Genomic DNA, 22416 nt, shown 5'->3' on the forward strand with positions numbered 1-22416 from the left:
TGGCGCTAGTCTGGTCATTGGTCCCCATCCCAGCACCTGTGCTGCTCTGCGTAGAGGCACAGCCAGCCCAGGCAGGACAGCAGTGTGCCTTCCTCCGCCCTCACTCACATGTCAATAAAATTGTCCAAAAAGTCACATATGGATCCTCAATTCCATGTAAAACTGAGTTCAAACTATTTTTTTAACTTAAAACAAGCCCTTCTGGCATTCAGCTGAAAATTCAGGGAAAGCCACCAAACAGCAGGCGCCTTCCCATCTGAGTGATGTCCCAGCCCAAAGGCAGCTGCCTGCTCCCAGCAGATCTGTGCACCAGCACCCTGCAAAGGGGACACAGCAGCCATCCCGCCCACCCCCGGTGTGGCCCCTGTCACCCCCAGCCCCACCACCCAGCACTGCGGCATCGCACCCCTGCAGGGAGGGGCTGCAAAACAAGCACGCAGCCATAACCAGTGTCCTCACACTGGAATTAGGGACATGGTCCAAGCAGGGAGCTGGCTGTCCCTCCTGCCAGACCTTCACCCCCAGCGCACCCGAGACCCCAAATTGAACGTACTTGCCATGACGGACAAACAGCCTAAAAGGTACGAAAGCAGCAGGAGACAGAGAGAGAAAAGACATTCAAGTTTAGGCAGTCTGGCTTTCTCCAGGCTCACCAAACCCCACCATGGGGGCCAGCAGCTCCCCTCGCAGCTGGGCTGCCCAGCAGATGCCACATCCCTCCCAGCGGAAAACCAGGCAGCCAGCAACCATTTCCTGATGTGCTGGAGATGATGGACACAGCCCTGCCCCAGTCACTGGTGGCTGGGTGGACACTCAGCATGCTCCCCATCCCAGGGATGCCCAGGGTGTCTGAGCTGGCTTGGGCTGCCTGGGTGCTAGGAGTGCTTTTCTCCCTGAGCTTTTGAAGAAGTCTGCTTTTATTCCAGATGTGGAAACACCCCAGGGACAGGAACCCACATTTCCCCCTCAGCTGTGACTCCCACTCTAAAGGCTCCTTCCCAGCTGTTATCACTTCCCTGGCATTTGCCTTCCAGCACAGCATGTTCTGTCCTCCCTCTCTGCATGCAGGGATACACGCTCTCCTGTTGAAAGTCTTAAACACAAAGCAAAGGGAGAGAAATGCACTTTGCCTATGAGCTACACTCTAGTGAACCAAGAAGAGGCTGAGACACTGAGGGCCGGTGTCCTGGCACTGCAAGCTCTCCAGGCTTTGCTCTTGCAGAGAGTTGTGCACAGGCTGCACACTCAGCCTCTCTCTGTGGGTCCTCTCAACTGACAGGGTGCCCAGGGGCACCCCAGCATCAGGCAGTGCTGCCTTGGTGATGTGCCAGCACCCGGTGGCAGTGAGCACCACTGTCCCATCAAGTCTGTGCAAGGATTTGGATCCTGGTGTTTAAGATAAACCTCCTGTGTGCGGCCAGACCTGGAGGTGGTTGGGAGGCAGCACTGCGAGGATGGAGTGAGTGAGGCAGGAAGGGAGATACGAGAAGGGTATGGAGTGGGGAGCAGCAAGAAAGAGTTGCCCAACGCCCATCAGGGTCCTCCCTTGGGGTGTTCAGCCCTGCCCTGTACCCCACTGCTGCGCTTGACAGTTCCTGCAATATGTCTACTTACTCCACATCACGCTTTCGGATGCTCCTGCCAGCAGCCAGAACCTCAGCCACCTTGGATACAATAGGGTCGTAGTTCATGCTCGCCACAGCCACCACCTCATCGCTCCTAGGGCCAGGCAGAACAGAGTGGTTAGGACAAGCCCAGGTGGCCACAGCTCCATCACCCAAAAAGCAACATGCTGGAGAGAAGCAGGAAGCAAAGATAAACACCCACTCCAGGGTCAGGACCCGTCCCAAGGCATGAGCACCATGGGGACTGCGCTAGTGGTGTGGGACAAGGGACAGGAGAGGGCTCAGAGCTGGCACTGCAGGCTGGTCCCACTGTGCTCTAACCAACGCTCACATGCTGGCATGGTGAGCATCACTGGGGTGCCCAGGGCACAGAGACAGCATCTGTGGGATCTGTGGGAAAACAACAATGGTGGATCTGATGGTGGGTAAAAACCTAGACAACAGCAGGCATGCCCAATGGGTGCTGCCGTCCAGGCAGGCGATCCCTGCGCTGCTGCCCTGTACTGAGGAAGTGAAGAAATGGGTGGTCAAGATTTCCCTGTGGGACACTCAGTTGTGCTGCTCCACATCTCATTCCTGATCCCCACCTCCAAGCGGGGGGGGAGAGTGCCCACCCCCAAGCTGCATCACAGGCATGCTCCTCCCCAAAGCACTGGGACATCTGGGGTGTCCAATGCCAGAGTCCCATCAGCCCCAGTGACGAAACCCCTGTGTCTATGGGATGTCCAGCAGTGCATCCCAGTCTGGCTGACCATCACCCACCAGGATGCTGGTGGCACAATGCAACCTCAAAGGCTGAATGGGAAACAAATGAAGCAGAAGGGAAGAGGATGCAAAAATGCTGGAGGAGCTTTGGCTAAAAGTCACAAGGCAAACAAGAAGGGGTCTTCTGCTTTGATGTTTGCAGAGACCAATGTGAGTGTAAATCCTCGAAGACTGAACCCAGGAGATGACTCACAAATAGATAACAGAATAGACAATGCAAAGATCAGAGAAGGTGCATAAGATATTAAACACTGGTGATGTTGCTGAGTAAGTTGCAGAGCAGAGGCACTCAGCAAATCAAGATCTGCTCTTCAATCCACTGCCAAAGAGCTCTGCGACCAACACAGCAAAGAGCAGCTGGGCGGAGGGGAGAGGTGGGGAGGCAGGGGGAACATATGCCTCATTCCTGGGAGGAAGAGAGCAGAGGCCATGTTTCAGAAGACATTTCATCTCTGTGGAGCCATGCTGAGCTCTGTGGAACAGCTGAAGTAATCTCTCGTAGCTGCCTCAAAAAGCCACAGGGTAACTCCATCTCAGAAGACTAACTATTTCAAAAGGCTCCGATTCCTAAATAAGCTCACTACAAATAAGGGAGAGCAAGTCAGAAACAGCAGCGGTCTGGCTTCCTCATCCCATGGGTGAGCACAGGCGTGCAGAGCAGACCAGGAGCCCAGAATCTTCTCTGGAACCACTAGAGCTTGTCCACAGCTTGGTTAGTCCATACCACCCAGACCCAGAGACGGGCCGACACCAGCTCCAGCACCAGCTGCTGCTTCATGGGAGCAGTCACAGGAAGGGGGGAACCGCTGCACTGCCAGGAGCTGCAGAGCAAGACTTGGTTGCCATTGGAAATCCCATCTCAAGCATCCTTAGCTCACTGCAGAGATGTGTACCTACAGCAGAGGGGATTTCTGATAGCCTGCAGCTCTTCCATCCAGCAGGTGAGGTGAGCATAAGGAGTAACATACAGATGTTGATGGGCAATACATTCTCACTGGAAAGCAGGTGTCTGTGGCAGGCAGCGAGGGTAATTAACCACCCGAGAAGATTACAAAGCATGTATGTGTTCAGCTGAACTGCCTGCTGGGCTGTCACCTTTCAGAGCTGCTGCTGTGATATAGAAAAGCTCTTCACTTTCTGAGCCTGCATCTTCTCTGCTGTCACACTTGACATCCTGCCTCATGTAAAGAAGGTCCTCCACCCTCCCCAGGACAGGATCCCATTCCCTACGGGTGTAACTCCAATTATATGTGCAAGGACTCATGAGTTTTCTTTACAAAAGACAGCCAGCCTCCTCCCAAGATGCTTGCAGCAGTACCTGAAGGCACTGCAGTGCAGATTTCCTCTTCTCCTGTTGTCCCAAGCTCAGAAACACAAACAGCCAATGATAACCCCATCCCAACATGAACCACAGCCTGGGGAGATCCTACAGGCATTTGTTTCCATCGCACAGGGCCTCAGCCTTGGCTACTTCACCATTGCTTGATGCTCAGCACACAACAGGGTCTGAGGCTTCACAAGTCCTGCGGGGCTCTGTACCAGCTTCACACCACACACCACAGTCTTGAAACTTCAGTGGTTTCCTCTGTGTTTGGTTTCCTGGGTACAGTCAGCTCCCAGCTGGGAAACACAAAGTGGTTGGAGAGACCTATCCATCAAAACCAGGGGGAGATGTGCTGTTCCAAGGGAATGAAAAACCAAGGGGTGTAAGGGAAAGGAAAGGGAGATGCAATCCCACCAGCTGCCCACCAACTCAGCCTCAAGCCCAGCCAGTGCCCGACACAACCAGCTGGGAAGGTGGATGCAGCCCAAACACTTCCATCAGCAAGACATAGGGTAGGTGGTCCTTCTACAAAATAACTCATGGGGCACTGGTGAGCTGGAGCCTTATCCCATATCAGCAGTGCCTTTTAAACATTTATTCTGACAAATGGGGAAGCCAGGAGGAACCCCTCTTTTTTTTTCGAAAGGTCTTCAGAGGAAACAGGAGTGCTCTTCCTGCACCTGGGATTTGGAGCCATCAAAAGTCTTGGTGTAAAGGCTGAGGGAAGATGGAGCACTGTGGACAAGCACTGTGTCTGCAGGGTCTTCCTTTCCTCTGGAGGGTGCAACGCAATGGAAGTAGGGCACCATGAAGAAGACAACCACAGCAACTTCCTGGATCTCCCAAGATCTCCAAGATCTTAGGGGTGGGATGACTTTGGTCTATTTTGGCTGAGGTGCTGCAGTGAATGCAGTGTCCCATGAGGATATCTGCAGAGCACCATCCCATACACCTCCTGGCACAGGGCCTCACACTGACCCCTCCACAGCTCACAGCTCTGAATGGGGATAAGTAAACAGCTTTCTTCAAACTCTGAGGAAAGAAGAGTGTTATTGTGAAAGTCAGTGCTGAGGACAGGCTCCAGGAGTGGGAACCACTAGCAATTCATGCAACAACCAAGACAGTGCGCACCAGAAGAGTCCAAACCATTGGGTGGGCATGGCAGAAGGAAGCAGAAGGGGATGGTCGACTTGGGACAGTGTCCTCAGTCCAAAAGCATTAGCACCAACTAGAAGAACTACCACCAAACAAGAAAAAGAACTGTTCCCAGTGGTGTCCCACCAAAGCCAAGATGGGGACTTGATTACAGTCAAGCAAAACATTGGGAGATGCACTGGCCGGCCCCTTGCCAGCCGGTGCTCCTCCAGTACCTCTGGCTCTCAGCGCAGGATGCCATCCTGGTACCCAGACACCATCTCCAGGAGCCTCTCCTGGATGGCAGAACAACACAATGCTTAACAGCAGACCCCGGACGCCCACCCACTGGTGTGCTGCTGCCCACGGAGCCTGGCTTCCCTGCATGCTGGGCGGTCTGCCTAGGCAGCCACTGTGGCGTGCTGAGCGTCAGGCCACTGCACAGAACAGGGATTATGCACCTTGCTCAGGGCTTTCCTTTTGAACAGGCTCTACAGACACTTAATTAAAGCAATCTGACATTTCCTTTCTAATTAGGGTTGGGACAAATAGCTAAATGCTCGGGTATGGAAAGGAAGAATAGAGGTTTCAAAGAAGATTAGATGCTGGAAAGAAATGCATGTCAGTGCGGCTCGTGGATGCTCAGCCCCATCTTGCTGCACGTGCTGCACGCCAGGGACTGCTAGCAAGGCCAGGGGACCTGAGACGGGGCAATGCGATGGCTGCAGAGCGGCTTCGCAGGGGATGCAGCAGCAAAAGTGCACACAACTCTGCAAACCACTGCAGCAAACCCACCACAACCAGGTTTTTATCTTCCACTGGCTGACACTCACTGAGCAAACTGTGTATTTTAAAATGCTGCTTTGGCAGTTAAGTGATTTGAATGCACTTCAGAACCTTGGGGGGGGGGGTGTTGGGGCGGGAGGGAGAGCCCTGTGGCTGCAGCTGTGGAAGGGGAATGTCCCCCTGCAGCAGCTCTGCCCAGCACAGGTGGTGCCTTGGCACAAACCCACCCTTGTAGGCAATTTTGGCCGAAGTGCCAGTGAGCTCAGAGGTGCATCCACATGCAAAGGGCCCCTGGGTCCCGGCAGATGCTGGAGCCTTAGCGCCTGCAGCAGGTTTTTATCTGGGGTACACAGGCACCAGGAGGAGGGTGAGCACTGGGGACCTGGCTAGCTTGCACCACGGGATGATAAAGCGAGCCCTGTGCCTCTGCAAGCCCGATGGATACATCTAATGCCAGGCTCCATCTGGGAGCAATGGGGGCAAGTGGCCACCCTCGGGGAGGGGGATGTGGAGGGGAGGCTGTGAGGGACATTGGGCAGGGGACAGAGGCACAGCGAGCCCTGGTAAGAAGATCTCTGCAGATCATCTCCCGGTCCCTGCCTGAACGCTGCTGCCAAGTAGTTCGATTGCTGAGCCAGGCAGACCTTCGCTTCCCTGGTTTCATTCTCCCCATCCTTAATATTAGAAAGCACTTCAAGAGATCCCCTCCGTCTCCAGGCGTGAGGAGGCTCTGTGGCCATTGATTTCAGGATGGGATGGAACTAAGGCAACAAAAGAATAAACAGCCACAAATATTTCTGGGAGAAATTCACAGTGCATGGTCTTGCTGGTCTAAACAGCCAGCATGGCTCAAGAACAGCAGAGGCAACACACCCTGGGCTGTCAACACACCTCAGGAAAATATTCCCAGATAGGCTCCCAGCTCGGGGGAGAGCTTGGTTCAGGACAGGTATGATGAAAGCTCCTGAACTCTTGCTAACCTTCACCGCTTTTTTGAGCTTAATTTGTCAAACCAGAAGCAGAGACAGTGATGCTCCCAGTCCAGCCCTGGTCACAAATCATTAACGCAGCAATGAGGTGGGGGAGGAAATCTTTGATGGGAATTGCCAGCGACAAATTAATAGAAGCCATTATCTGCTCTCAGATAATACGTGAATAGACAAAGTGCTTACATCTGGCAGAGACATTAGGTCCAAACACCAGTTTAACTTGCTTTATGCTTAGCACATGGTTTCTCTAGGGCCTTTCATTAATGTCCTACAACCTCAGTGTCCAGAGAGGGACTGACTGACAGAAGCTCTGGCAAAAATATTTTCCAGCCTAGCGGAACAAGCTTGGACAAATGCTTGTGTAGGAACATGGAGAAGAGAAACACTTACTTGGTATAAAATGCAACAAACTTCAATTCATCTAAATCTCCCTGAATGACAACATCGTCGAATCCTTCCCCATGGCCTGGAAGGCAGAGAAGAAGTGGATTCAGCAACAATTCCCCTGGATCCAGCTCTAGCCCCTAAACCGGAGTGTTTCAGTCCAGAGCTACACAAAGAGCATCCTGCAGTCACCAAGAGACCAGCACCAGAAGATGAGGGTACCAAAGAGCACATTTCTTGTTCAGAGAAGTGCAAGTTCAGGGAGACTGTTCATGCTGGGCCATTCCTTGTGACCAAAGACATTCCCCTGGCCATGCACCCCACGCCCATGAGCAGGCAGGATTTGGAGGAGATACCAATACCCTCAGGAGCCAGGAAGGGAAGCAGACCAAGGCAGAGGCTGGTGTGGAGGGTCCGCAGCAAAGGGGGCTGACTGTGGCCTCTCTACCACAGGACACCTCCACTGGCACAAACTCTACAGCAGACGTGGGGAGCCCCTTACCTGCATATCGGATGCTCTTCCCGAACATAGCGGTCCACAAATACGGGACTGTGCTGATCTCCATGCCGTGGGCCAGCATGTTGAGCGCAGCTATACGGCCTGGAAAAGAGAAGCAGCAGAATAAGCAAGGAAGCTCCACGCTGGGGCAAGTGTTGTGGCCTGCCCTCAGGTCACAGTGCAGCGACATCTCTAGTCCCAGAGCAGAGGGAAACCAGGACTTGTGCTTAGGCTAAAAACCCAAACATAGAGCAACAAGCACCAGCAAGGAAACACACTGCATCATCTGAGGCTGGGCTCGGGGTCCTACCCAAGTTAGGACCTGTGCCCAAGCTAACACTAGGATGTGAGCTCCTAAGTGTCCCAGGGCAAGGAGATAAGGCTCCTGCAGCAACCGCAGATGCCAGGGAGTACACAGTGTTGTATAGGAAAGCCTGTCCTTGGGCACCTCTGTGTTTGTAACGAGGTGTTGTTAGGCCATGCACATCAAGAAGGCTGACAAACGAAATCGTATTGAACAGGATAAAATATACGTGCTTCAAAATGTTTAATGCAACTACCCTGTAGTTGACAGTTATCTCATTCTCTCACCAGAAGGCTCAGAAATTTCCTGGCAATCTAGAAAAGGCTCTTTTCACCAATTTGCTGTTGCAAAATGAAGGGACTGAAAAGTACCTACCGTGCATATGGGCCATCTGCCAGTGCGGGACATTCACCTTCTTGTTATTCCTCAAGGCCAGCGGGAACGTGACAGCATCACCAGCCGCAAAGACTCCGGGGACATTGGTTTGCATCATCTGCAGGGGGAAGCAGAAGTGTGTGTCAGTGGGGTTTGCACCCTACACGAACAGAAACAGGGAACTGCTCTAGAACTGCCACGTTCCCCAGAAACCCATGGACAACCTCTGCTTGGCCGCAGGACTCCCAGGTGGGATTTGATTTAGGATTCTTCACTTTCAAAGCAGACCATGCAGGCAGGGACCTGTATCATCCCTCTGCCGGTGGGTTACCTGGTAAAAAGAGACACGGGCTGGTGTCCTGGAGCCCCTCCTTAGAAGACTGGGGTCTGTCAGTGTTTGCAAATAGAGCTTGGCTTATTGCACGTATGAGCAACAAGCACAGGGGTGGGTGGCAAGGAGCCCAGCCTCCCCAACACACACCACCCATCAGCACCAACACTGCTCCCACTGGAGTCACAGCTGGTGGCGAGGAAGGAAGAGATCCTTTGGGATCCTTGAAAAGATGGATCTTTCTGCATTTCTTTCCCCCAAAATATCCATGCCGTTCCAGGACAGCTCAGAGCTAGACCCAAGCCACGGCGTCCAGGGCTGGGATTTACAAACCCCTCACTTGCAGGGGGGTCCCAGGCACTCTGGTGTGATGCTCCCAGCATCTCAGCATCCTGGCAGATGAAAAGCCTGTGCAACAGCAGTTTGGAGCCCCAGGGAAGCTCATCTCGGAGGACAGCAGACTCAGCTCCTCCTGCTCTCCCCCCTGACAGGAGCTGCCCCCCAGGCCCACCTTGTTGACCACAATGAAGCCTTTGGAGTCAATGTTGATGCCGCTCTGCTTGAGAAAGCCTGTTGCTGGGACTGCACCTGCAGGAGAAAGCAAGGGCTGCAGCTGTGGTAGCTGGGTGTCCCCACAGCCCCAGCGGACTGACCCTGAGGCCAGCAGATCTCCCCCTGCCCAGGCCACCTGTCTGTCCCAGGGAAAGGCAGTGGGTTGCTCCCGGAGCAAGGAGCACCCTAAAGAGTCCCCACTACTCCCACTACATCACCCTCTACACCCCTTGGGTCCCTACCGCTCTCCGAGCCATCAGTGCACCGCTGCAATCTGCCCATCACCTTTTATGCTTGAAGATAATTTTCAATCCACTTCTTAAATTTGGGAGGGGGGCAGGGGGGGTTGGAAATAGTTAAAAGGGAGCCCTCAGAATTCCAGAAAGGGCTCTTCTGCCTCCTTCACAACCTCTACCTTTTCTTCAGCTTTCATTTTCCTTTTTTGATCTTTTTTTTTTTCCTCTAGCCTTCACGAATCAGAGTAGTCAACAGAACAACAAAAGCAGATTAAGCTAATTTTGTGACTCTTCTGGTCCACAACATTTTTAAAAGTTAGAAAGTGAGAAAGGGATCTTTTTTTCCCCAAATGTAAAGGAGAAAACCACCCTCTTCTATGGCAGTGGCAGCAATTTAAAAAAAAAAAAAAAACAAACAACCAAAAATAATAAAAAAAAACAAACAAACAAAAAAACAGGAAAAAAATCACACTGGGGAGGATTTAAAAAAAAACAACTTGAGAGGAAGAAATTGATTTGAATGGGGGTTTTTTCTGGAAAAATCAAAACCATTACTATTTTCCAAATATATTTTCGGTTGCATTTTGGGGTGGGGGCTCTAGAAAGGCCTTTTTCAGCTTTGCTACGCAGACTCATGTGTGACAACCAAGCAGGGGTGGCACATCAGCACTAGCACCTCAAGCTACCTGGCCCCGGGGACGCATTGGTGCCACGTCCCCACGCTCCGCACCGCCCGCGGCAGCCCCTTACCGACACCCACGACACACACGTCGGCCCGCAGGACCTTCCCGCTCTTCAGCACCACCTCCTTCAGCTGCGTGAGACACAGGGGGGCATCAGTGTTATTTCAGGGACAAACCCCCCGACACCCTGTCTCGGCAGCAAGCCGCGCTGGAGCTCGAGTCATTGCTGCCATGCCGGTTGCCTGTAACTCCTTATGCAGGCAGGAGGAGGAGGGTGGGAGCCATGAAACCACCGCACACTGCCTGGAGTGCCTTGCTCCTGGGAGCTCCTGGGTTTGCCAAGTCCAGGAATTTAAATTTCAGAAGCTAGGAAAGAGTGGAGGGCAAAACCCCGGCGGTGAAGGGAATGGCAGCCTGGGGGGATGCTGCGGTGGTGCCCCTGGGGAGCCTCTGCCCACACCCTACCTTGCCCTCCTGCTCCCGCAGCTCCGACACCTCTGTCTGCATGTAGAACTTCACCCTGTTGCTCTCGAACATCTGGAGGGGGGACATGGGACAGAGCAGGGGACATCAGGACCCTGAACCATCCCTGCTCCTGGTGTCCCTGTGCCCCCTGCACTGCCCTGCCTACCCTCTGGGCTCGACTCCAGCAGAAGAAGGTGAGTCCCAGCACACGGACCACGAGTGGGAAGACGCAGCCCATTCTTTCTTTCTAGTGAATGCTACCATCACAGCTTAGTCAATAAATGCCCAGTAACAAATGAATTAGCGCATTAAGCGAAACAAGCAGACCCCCCCACTCTGTCACCTAAACCACTTCCCAGATGGAAAAGAGAGGTCACCTTCATGACAGCGCGGCCAACCCTCTCCCCAAAGAACTTCTTGAAGGGGACTTCCTCCAGCTCCACCAGGGACACTGAGTGGGCCCTCTCCGCGAGGTAGGCAGCCACCTCCATCCCTGGGGAACAGAAGCATCTCGAGATCTGGGGTGCCACCAGACCTGGTGGCCGCAAGGGGCCACACCATTTCAGGGAGATTTATGATTTATGGCAATTTGTTCTTAGATGCAGGTTTCAAAGACTGAAAGGAGGAATCAGCCCTGACGAAGTCCCAAAGTGCCCAGGAAGCCGTAGCACTTGGAGCAGTGGACCTCAGATGAGGGAAACCTTCCTCTTACATCTGGGACTGTCTCAGCAGAGGTAATGAGCTGCGGGCTGAAACCAGCCCTTGTGACCAGTTATCTTCTTTGATCTGAATGGGAGAATTTTGGTGCTGGCAAGTGCATGGGAACCTTCACCAAGACACTTTCTATCTATGGGGTTTGTTTTGGAAATGGATCTTTTCAATGACCTGCATTTTGCAGCTGCCCCCCCAACACCACATGCTTTTCTGTAGATGGGATTGATTGAACGATTAAACCAGGATTTTTTTTTTTAAAAAAAAGAAGAAAAACAAATACCAACATTTTATAATAAATTCCCTGACTAATAACCATTTGAGCTTAAGGCTTGCAGGCCCACAATAATTTTGTTAGAAGAATATAAAGCAAAAAGAATGACCATCAAAGAAACTCTAAGATTTTTCCTGTGTATTTTAAAAATTCACCACCCTGCTAAAAAGGGAAATAAACCCACAGGCTTTCACCTATGAACAAGACTCTCCCAATTGAAGCCAAATCTAGGCACACTGGATTTAAAACCACCCAAGCACCAGTACTCAACTTGCTGTACATTTTTCAGACTGGGACAGCAATATCTGTGTCCATGCAAGCTTAACAGCTCAGCCTCTTCAGTAAAATCAATTTTTTTAGCAAGAAGATGTCCTTATCACCCACCCTGGAGCTGGAGGCTGGACTACCCCAAGGTCCACTTTGGTAGGGGGGTTACCTCTAAGCAGGCAGTGAAAAACTGGGCAAGGGACTGGGTTGATCTGCAGGAAGATGTGGACAGCTGAGATGAGGACACCCGCAGAATGAGCACTCACCCAGGAAGGATGCTCCCACGATAACCACATTCTTGCTCGTGGCCAGCTTCACAACACGGTTGGCATCTTCGGGTGTTCGGATGTTGAAAACATTTTCTACCTCCTTGCCTTTGCAGCTGAGAGCTTTGGGCCTGAAAAAACATGTTGAGGGTGAACAGGTACTTTTCTTAACCCTGTGGTGGCAACTGGGACCACAGACCCCCTTTCCTGGGCTCCAGCAGCACCTCAGCCTTTCCTTTTTTCACTTTTCTCTTCGCTGGAGACATAACGTGGAAAAACCCAAATGTTGGTGCACAATGGCCAGAGCACAGCCACAAACACAGAGCACAGCAGGGTCTGCTCGGTGGCCAACCCCAACCCCATCCATGCACCAAAGTACCCGTGGGCCTGAGCTCCCTTCTGGAGCAACACAGCACAGTGCAGGACAGGTACTGCTTTGCAAGCTTGTGCTTAACTGCTGGCATGTTGTAAAATTTTCAGAAGCTTAATGGGACACAGAAAACTCACTCTGTCCTCCAGCAGATGCTTTGGAGCCATTTGGACTTTCATAAACCTTCGGAGATGCAGGTTCTACTACCTGTTCCTAGGGGCATGCTGTACCAGTTTAATCATCTCCTCCCTGGGCACTTACTGGAGCCTACGTATTATTAAATATCTGGCCTCTGCATACCCAGCTCACATCTGGAAATGGGACAGATTAGCCTAAATAATTTAGGTACCTTAAAAACATTTACTCAGTGATCCTGGAGATTGTGCATAAGGATTTTGAAATTATTGCCAAAGGCTTAATCCTCTTTTGAACCTAATTTAGGTGGCTGGTGCAGATGGTATTTTGGCTGTGGCACTGCACACCCCAGCACCAGCAGTTATCGCTGGTGGGGCTGTTGCTGTTATAAGTGGCACACAGGGTTGCAAAGGGATTGTTCTACAACATCCCTTCCCCAGATGATAAATTTTGCCAGGGCTGCATTCCTCCTACTTCATTTTGTGCCTTGGTGTTAGAGCCCAGGGAAAGGGAACAAGGATGCCTCATTTTAAAGTGCCAGTGTTGACAAATCTGCTATTGAAAACAAACCGACCCACTACTTCCAGGGTGCTAGGGATGATGCCAATCTCAGGTGATGCTCTGTGCCCCAGCAGCAGCTGTGTGGAGCAGGACAGGCACATTGCTACTGCCTTTCCCTAGGGCTGGACCAGGTTTCAGTCTTGAAAACTTCCCTCCTGGAAGCAAGCCTCACAAAGGGATCTGTTAGGTTGGGTCAACAGCAACACCTTAAGGCTGCAACAGAGAAATATTAAGCTTTCATTGTTGAGAAAGATCTTAAAAGGTTGGCAGGAAATGAAAGATGGAAATTTGGATGGATGAATTATCAGATTGTCAGGGTTGAGTATTATTGAGGGGTGAAAAGAAGAGCAGTGTGGCAACAATTCAGACTATTTTGGAGACTTTTGTTAAAACAAATATGTTCAAGGTCCTGGGCATTAATTTCCGTATCCTAAGATGATGAACACCTTGGGAATTTCCCGAGTCTCTCCCACACAGTCTCAAGCCAGCCCCCAGGGAACAGCGCAGCAATAGGGTGCTGCTGGCTCCACCTTTTCAAATCTCAGTTTTCTATCAATATCTTTAACATCAAACAGTCCATGCATCCCGACTGCTTTTTGTTAACACCCTTTTGACCTTGATGCTGACCATGAAACACCCCAGGTAGCAAATCCTGCAGCCGTCCTGCCAGCTCCTATGTCTGATGGATACCTGCTTTCTGGATGACTCTTGAATGATGCTGAGGCTTTCCAGCTTTGGCTGAGCAGACACACTTAGCACAGTTTTATAGATATATATGACATAGATATAGACAGATATAGATATAGACTGATATAGATATATACAGATGTATCCAATAGGTGTTCTTTGCCTTTTCGGCAAACACCATTGCAAACAAATCCAGTGTCTGAATTCAACTGCCATATTTGACCCTTTATCCCCAGGCACAAGCTCTTCACATTCTCAGGCGAAATAGTTCCTCTTGATCTTTAAAATGTTTGTTCATAGCTTACGTGTTCCCAGTCGCTATCAGCAACTTGTTGTATTCCATCTTAAATCCATCCTTGAACACAGCTGTCTTGTTCTTGATATCCACAGCCGCAACCTGAAATCATTCCTAGATAACGTTAAGGGATGAAATCCCAGACGTTCACCGAGCTCCCAGCCCAACCAACTTGTCTGTTAGGTTTTAGCTCCTTGCGTTTCTGTCCACAGCTTAGCCAACCCAGAGCTTGGGTGTTCCTAGTTGCCTTTTCACAAACCCTTGAAGATCTCCCAGTATAAATAAAATAACGAGGAGAAATGTTTAAACCATTATTGTCTGCACTGCTTGCCAGCTCATCATCCTAATCAGAGGCCAACCGGTCACTCCAGATCCACATGAGGATGCTCACAAATGGCAGGTAAGAAATGACAGTTTGCACAGGGATTCCTTCCTGCCACAGGAGGAATTGCATTAACTGTGGTTTTGAACAAACACCAGCAACCTGCACGCTGCAGCACAAAGCAGAGGGGCTGGGGGAGCTGCATGGTTTCTGCAATGGCATCCAGTGAGCCAAGAACAGAAAGAGCTGCCACAATGGCTAAACACCGCCTCTGAGTACTAGCACTTGCAGGAGACAGCCTATAAGTATACACAGGTCTCTCCTTACCTGCATTTCAGTTAAGACTTCGATGTCATAGGTTCGGAAGAACTCCTTGGGGCGCAGGGTGATCTGCTCCGGGTGGGAATCCATTGACTGCAAAAAAAGCCATTTTTTTTGCCAACCGCTGTTGTTTGAACAGGAGAATGAAGAAATGCCTGTCACCAACACAAGCCAGCGGTAGTCTGAAGTCAGTCCTTACAGCATGGGTTAAGAGAGTTGCCCTACAGGAGCTGGAATCAAAGCCTGTTCAAGTCACAGTCATCACAAGACACCGGACTGGGCTCTGGTTCCTTCTCTGCCTGCTCAGCATGGGGCTGGTGCTCACCGGCTAAGGCAGGACCACAGCGAGTGCTTCAGAGTGTCTGCAAAGCAGCTGTACCTGCAGCTCCTCATAACACACACAATTTCATAGGAGCAAAAGAAAAGCCAAGTCATTTGGAAAGCAATCAGTTGCCAGGGGAAATGAAAGCTAAAAGAGCAACAAGAACAATCAGCGTTAACACAGCAAGGGCAACACTTTCAAAAGCACCCAAGTTAACGCAGCACAAGTTCCCTCAAAGGCTGATGCAGGGGCATGTGGCCCGTATCTGCTCATCTTTAGCTGCAAGATAAAGGTTCTTGCTCTTCTCAGCCTTCCCTGGTCACTTGGGTGAGACCTACATCATCTTTACACGCAAGGTTGACCTCACATTTGAGCCCAAGTTCATCTGTCCTCCTAAACCTGTGCACACAAGCTCAGACATAGGCTGAGGACAAGCTGAGCATCAAGTGACCTGTGTGCAGGCTGCTGCATGCTCCGTGCCTGCAGTGCAGCAGGGACAGGCACGGCCACACGCATGCCACGGTCAAGCCCTACAACATATCGCACTGCACTGAGCAACAGCAACACCTACCCGTGCCACACAGGCATAGCACTCGGGCTTGACACAAGGGGGACAGGGGCTGCAGGAATCAAGGGCTTCACCAACTGCCCCTGGGGACGGATGTGCAAGGTCCTTCTCGGCGGAGGAGGCTCAGTCAGGGGCTGGGATGAGCCTTGCAGGACACTCCCTTAGCGTGACTTCAGATAATGCTGTGCTCAGAAGAGACTCATGCCTTAGGACTGAAGGCACGTGCAGAGCCATACAGGTTTTACTGCAAATTATTTAAACACCCAACATTTACAGAGAGGAATGTCTGACTCCACGGCTTGGAAGCGGCGGCCCCCACATCAGGGCACAGGGAGGGCAGCGCAGAGCAGTACACAACCACCACGGGTCTGGCTGCTGCTCAGTGCTCCAGCTATGATAATGGAGACATTGCAGCTCACCAGGGAGCGGGTCATGCTCCAAAGAGGACAAAGAGGAACAGTCCAGCAGGACCTCGGGACAGATGGAGAACACGTGAACAGGTGTTCAACAAGGCAGAGGAAGCACAAAGCTGCAGTTTCAGGAGGCAAGAAGCCTGCTGCTTACAGCTTTGTGTGCTCCTCCTCTAATGACTGTTTCCAGGGTTAGTCCCACTCACAATATGAATAAGAAAAATCGCCTTTTTTTCTAGCCTGTTCCCAAAAATTCTGCCTTCTCTTCCATGGGCTTTGTGCACCTTTTAAAAGCAACCACAGCCAGAGGTGATTAGTGGAGGTTTAACAAACCACACATAACATCTCCGGCTTGTTATTATTTAACAGAGTGGAAAAGGCAGTCTAAGACTCACACGGCAGAGGTAAGTGTTTCGGAGAGCTGCCTGGCTGGGACAGGGACTGCAAGCTTCTCCAAGCTCCCCAGCACAACCTCTGTGACTCTTGGATGTAGGTTTCAGCCAGCTGCTCCTCACCCCAACTTCAAGCAGGTCTTGTCCAAGCACAGAAATGACTTGAACACTCTCAAAAAGCTGCATGTATACTTGCCTTCCTTTGAAAATCACTTTGCCTTGGGACTGGAAGCAGAGTTAGGTGCTGCGATTGTAAAGTACCAGCCCCCATATATAAGCATCCCTGACATAAAGGGGAATACATATACCACCTGTTCTTACGTTATCCCCAAGCTTCAAGATTAAATGCTGCTGTCCAACCTGAGTTGCTGTTTGGTGTCAAGTAAGGGTCAGGGGTCAGCAATAAAAAATGTTATTAGAAGATCATCCTGTGTCTACAAATTGGAATGCAAAATGGGCTGTGTACCAGAAAAGGTGATCTTTGCACTGAGATCAAGTTACCGAGTTGTGATTATGACTGATAATCACAGTAATTATGGCATGGAGCATCACTGGGCAGTAAGAACCATGCACTAATAAAAAAGCTGGTAGACAATACAGTTTTTTCACATGCCCCATTTCATTGCCCTAAAGATTTTGATCCAGAAACATAACAAGAAGGTATGAGCTGGCCAAGACAGCTATTGCTAGATGTATGAAGAATCACAGAATCATAGAATGATTTGGGTTGGAAAGGACCATAAAGACCATCGAGTTCCAGCCCCCTGCCCCGGGCAGGGACAACCCCCCCAGCCCAGGCTGCTCCCAGCCTCGTCCAGCCTGGCCTTGAGCCCAGCCAGGGATGGGGCACCCACAGCTGCCCTGGGCAGCCTGTCCCAGCGCCTCGCCGCCCTCACAGGGAAGAACGCCCTTGTTTCTGTGCTGGAGTGCTCTTAGTTCAGAGTTTGAACGACTCCTCTGTTGTGTTTCATATTTCAGTCATCAACACAAAAGAAAATTCAAGGGAAAACAGAGACAGGACAATTAAGGAACAAACATGCCTCTGCAATGAGTAACAATGGGGAAAGGTCCTAGAGCAAATTTTAAAACAGGAGAGGAATGTGACATACCCAAAGTGATACAAACCTTACTGAGCTTTGGTCTGTCATAGGGCAAGTGTCTGTCCATCGTGCACATCACAATCCTGTCCGAGAAACCCTCCTGGCGCAAGGTCTCTGCACACACCAGTCCAGCTGCCCCTAAAGGAGAAGGAAGACCAGCCGCAGCCATGTGTATGGGGCATTTCAAGGTCTGCACACTTGGCTCCTAAAACCCATCAGGCAGGGCTGACTCCAAAATCACAATCTCTGCTAGCCCTGGCCTTACTTTTACAGCCCTTCCCAAGCCAAGCAGCTTGCATGGGAAGCCAGCTGGGGTGGGCACATCAGGCAGCAGGAGGGACCCTCTGTCTGTGGGGCATGACATCAAGACCCTGCGGGACTTGCCTGTCCTTAACTCGCACAACCCACAAAGGGCACACCTGAGGAGTGCTGCCAATGCCTACACACCTCTCACAAGCTCAGGGGCACGGGCAGCCACTCAGACTCTTGCACTCCTCTAGTCAGGGAAGGGTCTCGCAGTTTCCCCCCTGCACATTCGACCACCTCCTGGTGAATTTACAGCCAAACAAGGAGGGCAGGGAGTCCTTCATGGCTGAAGTGTTGGTTGCGTGCTTCACTGTAGAGTATTTTGCATGCAATTTCTTTGAGGTTTTTTTGTTTGTTTGTTTGCTTGGTTTTAACCACAAAAAAAAGGATAAATCAAACAAGAACCTGTCTTGGGGCATGCTGCGTCCCTGCAACCAGGCAGCCTGATGGGCATGTCTCTTCTTCCCTGGCCAGACTGGTGCAATTTGAGAGCTCAAGTGAGAAGTCCTGAGCCTCTTCTCAACGAAGGAAGCCCTGCTCAATGATGAATGTTTTAAGGGCCACAGTTTCTGTGATATCAATAAAGAAGATGGACCTGGACAGTAGCATGGTTTGGTCTGTCAGCAAAATGCTCCTGTTGATGGAGGAGGGGGACAGTGGAAGAAGACACAGGTGGGTTGACATCCTGTGCATGCTGCCTGGGGCATTCTGAGCCAGGACTGATGCTGCACAGATGCCAGGATAGACCTCACATGAGGAAGGGGCTGTGGACATTTGCGCTTCAGCTCTGTGGATCTTGGTCCTTGATGCAGGGCTGGATATGTAGTCTCTTCCCAACACCTCTTCCTCACAACCCCAGCTTTGAAATCTCCTTTCCCATCCACCAGAACAGACCTTGGTCTTCAATAGACTGCTAAATTTAGCTGGTCCAGCCTGAGAAAGTTCCTTCAGCAATGGCTAACATTGCCTATGGCGTGACCTTGCTGAGGACTTTGATGACTGTCCAGCCCTGCTGAACACTAGGACAGATCAGCTGACCTCAGGGAGCAGCAGTGTCACACTCTGGCTTTCAGTCAACAAACAGCAGGGGCACAAGGAAGGGAAAAAATGTTACCCAGCAGCAAGGGAAAAGCCAGCCAGGCTGGTTTTCCCCCCTGCTCAGGCTGTGAGCTGCAACTTATATGGCAGGAGCAAGAGATAGCAGTGTGCTCCCCATCTCCACAACTTAGATCTGGTGACCTGGGGGCTTTAATCAAGTATGAACACATGTGCCAAGAGCAGCCATTCCCTCCGAGTCCCATGTCCAACACCAGATGGGTTGTGTCTTCCTCCCACCCTCCATTTCACCACCACATGGTCCAGCCTGGCATCCAACCCATTCCAGAAACAGGCAAACTTGGTAGATGGGATTCACTCCATCAGGCTTTCTACAAAAAATGCACTACACAAATGGATCTGGGACAAGAGATAAGAAAAGATAGGTTGGCAGTTTTGCTATTTCATGCAGGGATTTGATGTTTTCTGGAAAAATGGAAGAGTTTATGCTCAAAGAAGCACCTTGAGGTAAGAACTTCGGAGCTGCAGGCAGCTGCAAGGGGATGAGATAGAGATGTGCAGGCTCCAAGAGGAAAAGGTATATTCACATCACAAGACTGAGAGGACTTTACACTTATCAGTTGTGGAAATCAGGGGTTACTGATCTATCTGGGTAGGGTGTAGAGGGAAGAAGGTTCAGGGTACCCACTGCAAAGGACTGTGACAGGGAACTACAAATCCCTACAGACCAGAGGTACAGGTCACCTTTGGACCATCAGTGTGTAGGACAAGGCTCAGGAAGATCCTCTGGTCTGACCCTTTGCACAGGGAGGGACACAGGAGGGGTGACAGAAGGTGCACAGCACACAGACACCCTGCTTTCTGCACACTCGCCTGGGAGAGGACACATGGCAATGCCAGCACATGCCACCCAATACCTGCACCGATGATCAGCACGTTGGTACTGCTCAGGTTATAGTTACTCAAGGAGATGCACTTTGCCATCATCTTTGTCCTCCTCTGTGTCTGAAGAGCCTATGCCAACAACAACAAGAAGAAAAGTCATTATTTTTTCTCAGCTTTAACTTGGGTAGCCAGGCAGGAATGGGGACAACTACACTATTGTCATAAACCAGCTTGGATAGAAAGGGAACAACTGCACCCTTGTGCCCAACAAGGACCCCAAACCCACGCTCAACCAAATACCTCTCCACCATCCAGTCCACCACCCCCTTACAAGGTGCAAAAGAAAAATAAATCCATTGTCTTCTGCAAACTCATCCAGGTACACAGAGCTGGGAAAAAAATGAAAAAAGCAGCTCAGGTGTGTCATTGCGCAACTCTGCAACCAACAGGTGAGATGGAAATGCATAAGTCCCATCAGGAACTTCATCCTGCACCTGAGCAAAGCCTGTATATCTCTGATACCCAGAGAAGCTGATGGACTTGTCCAACCAACCAGAGCACACCCGAGGACGTATGCTGTTGTAGCCCTGCTGCACAGACCCCCTGTCACCAGGCATCTGAGGCCAAAATCTGTTTCTGGTAGAGGGAACAGGCTCAACCCTTTTTATCATATTCCACCCTAATCAGCTGGAGTAGAAGTTCTGCCATTCAGGTGACCTCTCTGGATCTAAACCAAGTGCTATAAGGGTCTAGCTGGCTCTGAGCCACTGAATTCACACACGCATACAGGCGAATGTGCATCAGAAGGCAGCTCTTCATGGAAAGAAAGATGGCAGTGGCCTGAATGGGCCTCATTCTGCATGCTGCCTGGGGGGATGAGAGCCCTCCCTGCCCATGCACCAGGTTCCTCTCCAGCAAAGAGCTGATGTCTGGGCTCAAGACGAAGCACAATAACCTCTGTCATCGCTGTGCCACATTCAGACCCAACAGACAAGGCCAGAAGGCTGGTGGAAGAGACCTGTTTCCATGGGCCAACTGAATGAAAAGTTGCTGTGAGCTTAAGGAAACATAGGACAAGTTCAGGACAAACAGCTAGTGAGACCTGAATCCACGGACACCCCAGCTCAGGTGTGTGGCAGCTGCAGGGAGGCTGGGGTGCACAAGCAGGGCAGGAGGGGAACACACCACCTCTGCCCTGCTCCACTTGTGCCTCTGTACAGACTTTGGGCTGTTGCTTGAGACAGGACTAGGGCAGGCCGACCTTTGGTTTACCCGTGTTGGATGCTCACACATCACTCTGTTCAGGCACTGCTGCCCCTACCAGAGAACCAAAAGAAAAGCATTTCCCCACCCCCACGCACACAGAGCAAAACACAAAAGCATGGGCCTTGATTTTGGGATGCCAGTGGTCCCTCACCTGCTTGCTTGCTCGGATGTACACCTTCTCCTTCTCAATCTTCACCTGAGGGTGACAGAAGAGCAGCGGTTCGTAGGACAGTGAGAGTCTCTGGCGTGCAGAGGTTGATTACACCCTCTGCAACTAATGAACAGGTCTCACCAGGTCCCCTGCAAGAGTGGCCCAGGCGGCAGAGCTCACCCCAGCTGAACACTGATGGTCAATGTAAAACCTGATTTCTCTCTCAGGCTTATGGCTGGTTTCTCAGTCCCACCCCACTCCTGCTCAAGAGACCTCCGAGCGCGCACCTCCACTGTCAGGCTCCCAGGAGGCATCTGATGCCTGTGAGTGGGTGGCAAGGGGAGCTGCAGGGGAGGAAGGACAGCTGGGTAAGGTGCTGCTCACCACTGGCCACCCCAGCATCTGCTAGGAAAATGTGTGCTCCACACCTTCAAAGACATGCTTATTCCAGTGCAAACAGCCATTTTGCAGATGGCATCAAGCTGAGCGGTGCAGCTGATACTCTAGAGAAGGGATGCCGTCCAGGGGGACCCGGGCAGGCTGGAGAAGTGGGCCCCTGCGAACCTCAAAAAGTTCAAGCAGGCCAAGCACAAGGTCCTGCACCTGGGCCAGGGCACTCACCAGTATCAATACGGGCTGGGGGATGAAGGGACTCGAGAGCAGCCCTGCTGAGAAGGACTTGGGGGTACTGGTGGATGAAAAGCCAGACATGACCCGGCAGGGTTTGCTGGCAGCCCAGAAAACCACCCGTGTCCTGGGCTGCATCCCCAGCAGCGTGGCCAGCAGGGCGAGGGAGGGGATGCTGCCCCTCTGCTCTGCTCTCGTGAGACCCCGCCTGCAGCGCTGCGCCCAGCTCTGGGGTCCCCAACATCCCATCAGAAGACATGGACCTGTTGGAGCGAGTCCAGAGGTGGGATACAAAACTGATCAGGGGGCTGGAGCCCCCCTCCTGTGGGGACAGGCTGAGAGCTGGGGCGGTTCAGCGTGGGGAAGAGAAGGCTGCGGGGAGACCTTAGAGCAGCCTGCCAGTGCCTGACGGGGGCTTACAAGAAAGCTGGAGAGACTTTTTAGTAGGGCCTGTAGCAATAGGACAAAGGGTAACCGTTTTAAACTAAAAGAGGGGAGATTTAGATTGGACATAAGGAAGAAATGTTTTATAATGAGGGTGGTGAGACACTGGATCAGGCTGCCCAGAGAAGCTGTGGGTGCCCCATCCCTGGCAGTGTCCAAGGCCAGGCTGGACGGGGCTGGGAGCAGCCTGGGCTGGTGAAAGGTGTCCCTGCCCATGGCTGGGGGTTG

General features: G+C 51.5%; 1 protein-coding gene across 15 annotated transcripts in view; it reads right to left on the reverse strand.

The window, feature by feature from the left end:
- The window catches only part of AIFM3 (AIF family member 3), a 52784-nt gene that overhangs the window by 3016 nt on the left and 27352 nt on the right, over positions 1-22416 (reverse strand). For 8 of the 15 annotated variants that reach the window (XM_080407832.1, XM_080407819.1, XM_080407825.1 and 5 more), the window contains 16 exons: positions 21118-21162; positions 19733-19829; positions 17479-17591; positions 14668-14754; positions 14029-14120; positions 11971-12101; positions 10830-10945; positions 10453-10524; positions 10055-10118; positions 9028-9104; positions 8186-8303; positions 7510-7608; positions 7014-7089; positions 5085-5144; positions 1615-1719; positions 554-574 (listed from right to left, as the gene is read on the reverse strand). In XM_080407832.1, the coding sequence (XP_080263958.1) occupies positions 554-574; positions 1615-1719; positions 5085-5144; positions 7014-7089; positions 7510-7608; positions 8186-8303; positions 9028-9104; positions 10055-10118; positions 10453-10524; positions 10830-10945; positions 11971-12101; positions 14029-14120; positions 14668-14754; positions 17479-17591; positions 19733-19829; positions 21118-21162 (1373 nt within the window). The other 7 variants (XM_080407821.1, XM_080407830.1, XM_080407820.1 and 4 more) reach the window with 4 other exon arrangements.

This window comes from Falco punctatus (genome assembly GCF_963210335.1).
Source record: "Falco punctatus genome assembly, chromosome: 1".
NCBI classification, from domain to species: Eukaryota; Metazoa; Chordata; class Aves; order Falconiformes; family Falconidae; genus Falco; species Falco punctatus.